Source organism: Prorops nasuta, unplaced genomic scaffold (genome assembly GCF_024137725.1).
Source record: "Prorops nasuta isolate Cenicafe-Biocafe unplaced genomic scaffold, Cenicafe_Pnas_1.2 PNAS00050, whole genome shotgun sequence".
Classification (NCBI taxonomy): Eukaryota; Metazoa; Arthropoda; class Insecta; order Hymenoptera; family Bethylidae; genus Prorops; species Prorops nasuta.
The window spans coordinates 106,967-118,074 of record NW_027116847.1 but is presented as its reverse complement, the minus strand read 5'-3'; the positions used below and the strand labels follow the sequence as shown (position 1 = coordinate 118,074).

The window sequence follows — 11,108 nt, the reverse complement described above, 5'->3', positions numbered from 1 at the left end:
AGCTGCTCAGGTATTTGCGTGCCCCACTTTAAGCCGCAGGGTACGAAGGGTGGTTTGATGCTCTCTTTTGCTCAATTCGTTGCTCGAAAGATACTCTCGTTCCGCCTCTATATATCCTCTTCAAAATCCAATGTCAAAACTCAAAAGTTTCCCAAAACGTTTCACGGCTTTCCAAAATGCAAACTCCCGCTCGAGAAATAGTCATTACTGGAGAGTAACGTCGTTTTTATTCGAGTAATTCAGAATACGAAAGAAATAGAGCGTATGGAAAAAAGTTGCATAGAATTTAATTCAATATGGAACAAAAAAAAATGAATGGTTCAGTGTACCGAAGGTGCGAGGCTCACTTTTTTTCACGGTAAATTGTACACTCGTTGAAAAATGTATAATGACAGTTAAGAGAGAATGGTAGGGTTCGACACTTACCAGTGGAGTGGTCAGATGGAAGCTGCGAGAGGGAGAGGGGGCATTATTACAACGTGAATCGAGAATTAATACTTTATTTGTGTGTCATTCCAGCTGCGAGGATCAACACAAGTGCGACCCTCTTAACCGAAGGATAGGAGTAGAAAGGGGGTAAAGAGGGAGGGGGGGGGGTGGTTTTAATGCGATCCTGATACGCCGAGAGAAGCGATTCTATGGTTTGCTAATTTTCACGGGCCTACAATGCTTCCACGTGAAAAGCCGATTAGACTTCGATGGTTTCATTTCGCACCTTCCTTTCGTCGTCACTGTCCACCTTCCTCCTCATTGAGTTCTCTCATCCTTTTTTATCCCTGTCTACGGACTTAAAGCTTTCGTTCGTCGTAGATAAAAATTTAACTCATCACGATATTAACATTCACGCATGAATGAGATAATACGAATCATTATCGTTATCTTGATTTATTTCCGAAGTTTATGAATGTTTGAGTACGAACTTCTGCAAATTCTCTGATAAAGGGAGTAAGGTAAGGAGGGCTGGGGGGGAGGAGAGTCGATTTGTTATCAGCGAAATTCGAACGTAATCTGAGTAATCCTATGGCGTAGCATCAAAACGGCCGATTGAAATAAACTATTGCAGCGATAAAGGCAGGTGTTTCGACACACCTGCGTTCTGCTACCGATAACGATTCCCTTTTAATCACTGTACATATATACGTAAACCCTACCGATGTTTTTGTATTCTAGTTTTCCAAGAATGAGGAGAAAAATGAGAAAATAATAATTATGACGAAATTGATGAGAAGAAAATAAAAGTAGGAAGAATTAGGGGAGGACTGATTCTGAAAGGTTTAATTTATTTTTTTAGTCACTGCTATTATAATAATTTCTATCGATATTGTTCCATTTCGACTTTCCAAAAATCATGAATAAAGTAGCATAGAACGAATATGACGAGTTTGATGAGAGGAAAATCAGATTAGACGAGAGTTTATCGAGTGCACGGTTGCTACGAAAAGGGAAGACTATCGGAGGAGGATCGATTCTGGGAGGTTTGGCTTCACGGGGTTGCTGGAAATTGTCCCTAATTGTCCACAAATCGACGCGAGCCCTACGATTTGGCGGAGCGTTAAGTGCGAGAGAGTGGTAAAAGTGGGCCCGAGGGTAGTAAGAGTGTGGGGGGACTCGGCACCCCTTGATGTATAACTACAGAAAGAGAGAATTCGGTGTTCTGGACAGAGGGGGAGTTCACCGGGTGCCCCGCAGAATATGGATTCAATTACACCTCATTGTGTCTCGGTGTCTATAAACAACGCTGTTTTCACAGCTGATATCATTTCTCTCTCTTTCCGTGCTGCGGGTCTTTCCTCTCCCTCTCCCTCTCTCTCTCTATCCCTCTCACTCCCAGATGAAAATATTGCTCCCCCTCCGATTGAAAAAGTCGCGCACCATTCGATACTCGCAACGCGCAGCTTGCACTTTTTCCACAATCACACCCCTTCTACTCGATTCTCGTCCCATCGATGCTCAATCAATTTTTCCAAAATTAGCATATTTTCTCTGGGCGCAAACTCCACATATTTCCCATATATTAACCAATTCCTCAAAAATCTCTAGTTTCCCCACTCAATGTAGAACCGAAAAATCAAGATCTAATTTTAAACTATTAACATAGAATATTATAACCAGTTTTTCTGTCTAAATAAGTAAGAATCGAAATCAAGTGATATTTTGTTTTAAAAAAAGAAACAAGCCAATAGATTTCGGGTTGTGAAAGTTCTGTTTGTCCTGTTCTGCATAGGCAACAACTGACGCACAATCAGACTGTATTTTTTCGACTTGGGAGTCGGGATTGCTGGTCGTGTAACGAAACATCAGTATTTGTTCTAGTCAGGGGAATAAAAGAGACGAGTTTTATTCTCTCAGTCCGTAGTAATGGATGGTATTTTTAAAAGTGTCGGGGCTTCAACGACTGCCTACACGTATAAAGGGAATTCATCGTCGTTATTGTCGGAGAAATAGGCCAGAAGAAGATGACGAGTGGAGGAGCGAGAGAGAGAAGGCAGGCGAACTCGTTTCATTGAGGTAAAAGAGTAAGGAAGGGGGAGGGGGAGGAGGATGAGGAGGAAGAGAGAAAAACATTAAGCGAAGAGAAAGGGGGGCGAGACGGAGGAGGATCGTGTCGTGGGAAGATTCGCAGCCGTCGACGCCATTATTCCGAGTCACGGGGCGTCGCGACGCCGCAATATCGACGTACCGCCCACACAGTCCCTTTTCTTTCTTTCAAGTACAGCGAATGTCTCTCATCCTCCCTTTCATCATTCAGCCATCTTGACTTCCCTTTAATCAAACTCCCTCGACTTTTTCCCATACTTTGTTTATGTTTAAACAAGCGCAACTTATCCCACTCTATAGATCATTTCGCTCAAACTTTTGCACAATTTCTGTGCCTCACTCGCAGCGCAATTACAGGCTTCCTCGTGCACTGAAAATAAAAGCTCGGGTCATTTACCCTTCTGAACTTTAAACGCGCGCCATCTTGGTTTTCTGTGGAAGAAAGAGCTTACCATGTATTGTTTTGTTTGGAATGGAGAAAGATAGAGAGAGGTAAAAACAGGAATTGATATAAATAGAACAAACAAGTATATTAATATATAAATACTACACACATACACGGGATTGGAATGAATGAAAACGGGTATTGATTTAATGTCTACTTTATTTGGCTTTGTTGTTGAATGACACTCATGCCACTACGACATGGTTGTATTAATATCTATTCACGTACAAATGATATTTATCATGATTGGTTAATTACACCTATGATTTATTCAAATGGATTCGCGATCCGTTATCCATCGTTATTTACATTTCACAATTATTAAGCGTAGAATTGCTGCTGCTCGCCCACATGCACAGATGCACGGCTAATGGCAAAAAGGACAAACTAAAATTTCGTCTTTGGAAGAATGACTCGTTCTACAGGAATTTCTTCGGTTACATCTACCTTACGCGTGACCTTATAAATAAAAAAAAAAGAATAGTAACAACACGCCCGCCTTCGGTCGAATTGTTATGATTATAACTTTAGTATCGACATCATTTATGATATATTTTCGAGGAAGTAGACACCCAAAGTAATGTCCACCAGATATGTTACAAATATTATTTATTTTCCAATCGGGTTTAATAAATAGCAACGATAATACTGATATTTTTAACAAAGACGAGAAAAATAAATTAATTTGCCAATATTAGGCAGAGTATAGCACATTTTAGAATAAAACTAAACTGTATATTGCCTAAAAGTATCCTTGACAATCTTGTCAATTTTATTGCTAAGCTGTACAATGAAATTATTTTCGCAATATAAGAAACTTTCGCTTTTCTTTTGTAAGATATACTATCTCTTCCAATTATTTTATATGTTAAAATATAATATTTATTTATATATATATATATGTATAGTATATAATATGTATAATATGACGAAAATAAAGACTAGAATCGTTCTTCTTAAATACTAAATAACATGACGCGAAAAATGTACATTGCAAGTATGGAGAGATTGGCCTGAATCATGAAACATGAGTTTGAAAAGGTAAGAATAAATATCGGTCAAAGAGAAATTTCAAGTACAAATTGTAAAACGTTCTAATGATTACTCCATATAAAGATAGATTTATATAGATACCATCTTATATGTGTTTCAGTGATATCGATTCTTTTACCGACGTTTTGCGAGAGTTTTGGTACATTGCCTTATATCCTACATGTAGAGTTTGTTAACTCCGCGTCGTAAATTAATTATACAAATTTTCATTAATTATACGGAAGTGACCAAAAATCAGTTTCGTGATTCGAAAATTGTTATAATCAAATCGTGGACATGGATAGACAAGAATCGAAAGATAAAAATGGAGGGATGCTACTCTCGGTGTTTATCTCGAAATTATTGTTGTTATTTACGGTTTGAGATGCTGGAATGGAGTCGGCTCATTCGTACGTCGTTCCAACTTTCGTCGTTCGTGGATCTTCGGGCGTCCAGACTTTTGCACGCATCAGTCCATTCGATGAAATTTCAGTCTTCCTCGACCATGATAGAGAATGCGAAATAAATGGATTTCCTCCGCTGCCTGAAATATTATTCGTTTCAACCTAATTAAAATTCGATAAAAAACCATCAAAATTCATGATCTCATAGAAGAAAAGAGACCCTGATCAAGAACAAATTTCAAAAAATCATATAATCTTTATTTTAATTTTATCATTATATTTTCTTAGTCATAAATTTCATTAAATAATAAAATGTTGATAAAATGTGTTCTTTGAGCTTGAATTTTTTTTATAAGTATCTTGAAAAGGAAAATTAAATTTTAAGTTAAATGATATTAGAATAATGGGAAAGTGAGAAACAGAAAAGGAGAAAGAGAGAAAATTGACCAAACCTAAGAATTACATGGAATATATAAAATTATATACGGTGGGGCTATCCATTACGTGCACAGTGTATATTTAATGATGATTATCCTTTATATTTCAAAATATACATGTAGCTATTCCATTGGCAAGACGGGGACAGTTATGCAAAGGGTCGTTCGTGCCACGCATGACACCTGGCTAGAGAAAGGGTAGATAGGTAATTACGATAAATCGATCCACGATTTCTTGTTCACCATAAAAAAAACACAGGTAGATTAGCAAACACTAGAGCTATTCTATATCCTCTATATCAATATTAATAACATAAAACAAACTTTTACGTGCTCGTAAATTTAAGACTCATTGATCACGATGATAATAATTACTCTGTAAGGTTTAATAAAAGTTTTGACCTCTGAATAAAACAAATTTGTAAAACAAGCATGTATAAGGGAGACCGGAATCATCTGTAAAAAAATGAAAAGTCTCATTTTTTACAAGGATCCTACTAATGTTAAAAATCTAAAGTAATAGTAATATTTACTGAAGGTAAATTTATTTTGATTGAAAAGTGATATTTTAATTATTCTATACACAAACGACCAACATAGTACCATATGCAATTTGTTACATTGAACACTACGTAGGTTTCAATAGTAAAATACCGATTTGCGATTGTAACATACTCGTAATTCCTTTAGTGCATGGATATAAATGTAGTTGAAGGTGCTTCAGTGAATCTAGTATGTTATCTAAAGTTTAACATATACCAAGAAATGAAATTTACACGTAAATTTAAAAAATAATTAGGATTAATTATTTTATATAAATAATATTCTTATTATACAAAATAATTATATTTCTTCTAACATTTGAATATTTAATTTATCAGAACGATAGTTATGTCAATATATGTAATAAGCTATTGTTGACGCAATGAAAGCATCTACCATTTTACTATTCAATTAGCACATTACAAACGACACTAGTTTATTTGTTACAATTGAAACCGTGCACCTGTTCCAAAATGCCCCATTGTAAAATTTCGTCAACCGAATTATATGTTTAAAAATCGATCGACATTGCAAAAATATACTCAAATAAATGACGATTTCAGTCATGTTTTGATGAATTTTAAAATTTACACAATATTAGTAAGTGAGTAACTGGAGGTTGAAAAACGAGTGAAATACTTACAAATGAGTGTAGAAAATTTATTTTCTCATTTCTACAAATAACAGTCGCTTAGCCTTGACGACTTTAATTATTGCAACTACAGCGTCTTATAGTATTCAAGAAAGTTACTAAACGATTTTAAATATTATTAACGGACAGAGCCACAAATTCGAATATTACAATTGACGCGTGTTACAATTGATTCTGGCCTCCCTTACGTCACAATGCACCTACATATCAATATCGTATAATGGGCAAGCGAAAATAGAAACCAAAGAAGAAAAAGAGAAATTATAAAATATATAAGAAGAAAGGGAAAGAGAAAAATAATTAGGATTAGAATTGGTCTCACCACGAATTATGACCTTCTTGGCATCTTCCCTGCCGGAGGATCTGGAGATTCCACTGTTTCCGGTGAGCGGATCGTTGTTTTTGTCGGCGCGAACGAGTTCGTTGAGGAAGTTGATGTAGCCGATGGCAAGTTTAAGGGTGTCGACCTTGGAGAGACGTTTCTCATAGGGCAAAGTGGGTATGTGTGCTCTGAGACCCTCGAAGGCGTCGTTTATGCTTTGCATCCTTCGTCTTTCTCGCATATTGGCTGCCTGCCTTTGCTGTACGGCCTGCCGTGGACATTTTCCACTTACTCCCGGTCCGTTCCCTGTCCCCGGGCGTATCCTTGTTCTGCTGCGCCTATAGAAGCACCGAAATCATCGTTCGATCGCCGTTAATCAATTGTCAAGGATCTATATAAATGTTATTGTGCTAAAAAAAGAAAGAAAAGGTGAGAAAATTCTTACTCTCTGGTGTGATTTTCTTGGTCGCTGCTGTACGCACTCTCGTTATCGCTGCTGTTCTCGTCATACAGGTAGACCTCGCTACCACTGGTGCTCCCGGTACTTCCCGGAGGATGGGACGACAGCTGCGTGGGGATAGCAGGTAACGTGGCCGTGGTTGGCGTACCGCAATGCGCCGGCATCGCAGGAATCGCCGGGTTCCCCAAAAAACTGTGCGCCTCGTACATGTACTGACGGTTCATCATATCCAGCTCCAAATTATCCAACGAATACATATTCGTAATCATCTTGACAATATAATTCTACGCACTATTCAAATTTACAATTACTCTTGTATCTTTTAATTCTTCGGGCAAGAACCATCAAGCTTCCTTTCGCTCGAAGGATACCGTGACTAGACTTTGACTAGATCAACTATTTATCCATTAACTACATAATTATTTGTTCGTTCCTACGACAACTGTTTTGCCGTGCTATGCCAGGACATTCCCGTCCATTTCATTATCCCCTGAGCTGGTTTCACAACTTTTTACAGTCTTAAGTATTCTCGTGATTGAATCCGCAGAGCTTTGGGTATAATTGGTTGGGTGTCACAGGGTTAAACGTTTGTTTATTGACGGAATCCTCGTGAAAGCAGGCACTGACACGTACGGAGGATACGATAAGATCACCGACACGTGGCGGTCACGCGTGCCAGGAAGTCTCTATACACGTTGACACGTGTCCTGCAGGAATCCTGAGCACGTGTCAAGATTTGTCGAAGCACTTGTCAACACGCGGCCAGGTCGCGTGCCCGTAAACGCATAACGAAACACTCATAGAAATCTCTCGGATTCCTTCTTCGACCAAACGTACCATTCAAATTTTTCCATTTTCCCCCGTCACTTGGACCAATCGCAAGCAATTTTCACGTCGACAACTCCAAAACGTGTTACATCAATTGTCTCGTCGAACACACTGTGACACTCGATCGATTTCACAGCACAATTATTGCAAATCCTTTCTAAACGCGTAAACTTTATATATTCTCACAAGTGCCTCATAATAATTAAACAGTTTACTATTGTTTGCTTCGCAGTGGTCGCTGAAATTTTGGGAAAATTTCTAGTTTGGGTTTTTTCCGGAATTTTCGGTAATTATATCGAGTGGGTTTAAGAGAGAAAGAGAGAGAGAGAGAGAGAAAGAGGGAGAATTATATTCTTGGCGAGTTGGGTTAATGCGCGGTTCGAAGCGCCGTGGCCGAGGTGACCTCTGAAGTGAACTGAAATCGAAAAGTGGCGAATGCGGAAGCCATGCATGCTTTCCGGGGTGGAAAAGCGAGCTGGGAGCGGATTCGTCGAGACCGAAGCAGCCTACCCCCGGGCCGACCGGTTGCTGGGGCAGCGGCGCCGCCTCTTCATCGATCTGATAAGGAACTTTGCAATCTACGCGAGCGGCGAGCCCCGACTCAATCCCCCCTGCCAGATCATCCGCTAATACGAGAATCTCCTAGCCTGCCCTGCCACTGCTTTTGCACGAGCCCACTGTCTTTTATTCGCCATTTATCGCCTGCCAATTCACCCCATCCCCACCCCACCCTCCCTTTTTTCTTTTTTTTTCTTCTTTATCTCCAATCCTCATTGTGAGTTCTTCAACGTGCTTGATTCCTCGCCAAAATTTCAACTGCTCCATCAAATCGTACCGTTTTAATTGCTCGCTTCGCTGTACTAAACAAAATAATCGATAAACGCCATTAATAATTTTTCTCAATTCTATATACTTTATCTAGCCGTGAGGCTGAACGTTCTATATGTATATATCAACCCTCTCTCTCTCTCTCTCTCTCTCTCTCTCTCTCTCTAGATCAAATTTTTCACTGTTATTTTATACATTTAAACGTAGCTATCTCTTGCTCCAACTTTGTTTTATCTCGTCAAGCTCCATTCCGGGCGTGTCTCGTTAATATACATAAAACTGGTGTTGATTCTTTTTTTTTGTATAAAACTATAAATATCTAAACAGAATGAGATTATTTGTCATTTTTAGAAAGTGTGAAATGACAATTTTTTGTTAGACACTATTTTATCTCAAAATTAAAAAAGTGATGAAAAGTCTGAACTGAATTTTTCAACTCGATTATATATATATATATATATATATTATAAATGAAAGCAACGAAAATTATCCAAAGTATACCGTGAGTTTACGTATTATTTTCAAAATTATTTGTATGAGATGACTAAACTTGAAAATCAAGCCTTTTTAAGACATATTCTTTTTAAAAATAAAAAATGAGGTAAAGTCAGTAGTGAAGTTTTGCACTCAGATGTTTAACAAAAGCGTTAAGATATACTATATATATATATATATATATATATAACGTGAGTGCGCGTTGTTAAACATAATTATCAGTAGCGGTATAATAGCAGAGTTTGGAAATCAGATTGTACCTGTTCGGAACCGCATAATTACAGGTTTGCGAGGCGAAGCCAAATGTCGCAGAGAAGCGGTTAACCCCCGAATAGCCCTTGAACGAACACGTGTCGCGCACGTGCACCAACTTTTTCCTATTATCCGTCCTAACTCCTCATTCCCTCTCATCGTTGCACTTTTTGCTATTTGCCCACTTTATCCCGCAAAATCCTCCAGTTCGTTCTGATTTACCAGCTCAAACGAGCCCCGACTGAAATAATTTGCCACGACACTTGACAAAATCTCTAGGATTAAACCCGTTGAAAATTTCACGCGTTAAAATTCAATTGCTGCTGTTATGTTATACAGAGTATTCTGCCTAAGATCGAGTGCCAATTCGATAAAAATAAACAATCAAAGAATTTATAAGAGAGAAAAGCTCTCATAATATTTTAATCTCCTTATTAAAAAAGTTATTAAGGATTAGAAATTCTTTGATTTCATGCTTTCAATTGGTTGAAAAATCCGGTTACCAAGTTTCGAATTAAAGATTCTTTAAAACTGAATAACTTTCGCAACTAAGTCTGCAAGTTTTATAAGATTTTTTATTGAAATTTCGTCCATTTCCTAATTTTATCGGGTTGGCATCCTTATATAGACACTGCACATATATACCTAAATTAATATTTTCTTTCTATTTCTTTCTTTCTTATCGAAACATTCGACGAAAGCCAGATTGAATATTTTTCAAATGTTATGGTATAATAAATTACATCGGATTACCGACACGAGTCAGGTCGAGAAACCATTATCAGTTTTCATTAAATTTCGATAATTAAAAGGAAAAATTGCGAGGTGAGATCCCTCACAAATGGAACGAATTATAACGCTTCCATCTGGGCTGCTGTTCCGGAAAGAATCGGGGAAGCGGTCTATCCTATTCCCACGCTCAAAATTTATGAGCTTCAATTTCAGGTTCGTGTTCTCTGTCCAGGAAATATCCTATCTATTTGATGAATGGCGTAAACGCTCAACGTTAAATTCCTTATATACAAATACTCGAAATTTTATAGAAATTTAATCAGGTTCTTTATTGCAAAATTACAGGCATTCGCGAAGAAAATTAAATCGGAAAAACTATATTTTAATTGTTATATATCTTTTTACAGCCCGAATAATTTTCAGTTGAATTGTCGAAAGAGCAAACAGAATGAGTAATGCAATTAGTGATAAGCAAAGAATCGAGGAAAAAAACTTGGACATCTATGCTTCAAGTTCATTCAGCGTGTATTTCGCTGAGAATAGATATCGGCTTGGCCGCAGTATAATCCGAAAGGAAAATAATAGTCGCGGACAAGGCCATTGTACCTCGAGATTTTTTGATCCTCCAGATCTAGAGATAGCAAAAGGGGATCGGATTTAAATGGCAAAATCTCCAACCACGCGGTCCCCATTCCGTACACAATTCCTCTTATTCCCTATAAACTTTAATTTAGATCTTTCGATCAGAGATAAACAATGTTTATTTTCTTCATAAAAATGATACAACATCCGAAACCAATAATTATTTGACATCCAATTTTCCTTTCGATTTACCGGATTAGTTATATTTTTTTCATTAATTTAGGGATGATGAGGTGATTTTCGATTTATTCACGCAGTATTGACGAAACGGTTTATGTAAAATGAAGTACAATGGATTTTTGATGGGAAACGGTTGTATGGCGCGTTACATCTGGAAAGTGGATCGGATGTGAGCATAAATCGATTTCACACTCCCGTCGAGAGTATAAATTAATAGGTACACGCTGAGGATTTGGGGCGTGTTCCTATCTCGAGCGCATAGGAACTTTGCTGGACCAGGTGTTGGACGTGGGTTCTTCTGCACGAAAATCCAACGGG

At 37.9% G+C, this 11,108-nt stretch overlaps 1 protein-coding gene across 2 annotated transcripts; it reads right to left on the bottom strand.

Moving 5' to 3' along the window:
• Positions 1–2,808: 2,808 nt before the first annotated feature.
• Positions 2,809–8,097, bottom strand: LOC136784203 (pancreas transcription factor 1 subunit alpha). Of its 2 annotated transcripts, none has more exons than XM_066744731.1 (3): positions 6,819–8,097; positions 6,374–6,711; positions 2,809–4,559 (listed from the first exon to the last, which is right to left on the bottom strand). In XM_066744731.1, exons 1-3 carry the CDS (start codon positions 7,100–7,102, stop codon positions 4,420–4,422), a joined length of 762 nt encoding a protein of 253 aa, XP_066600828.1. In that variant the 5' UTR covers positions 7,103–8,097; the 3' UTR covers positions 2,809–4,419. The 2 variants fall into 2 exon arrangements, with proteins under 2 accessions (XP_066600828.1, XP_066600829.1); XM_066744732.1 differs by having other exon boundaries at positions 6,377–6,711.
• Between the last annotated feature and the right edge of the window lie 3,011 nt (positions 8,098–11,108).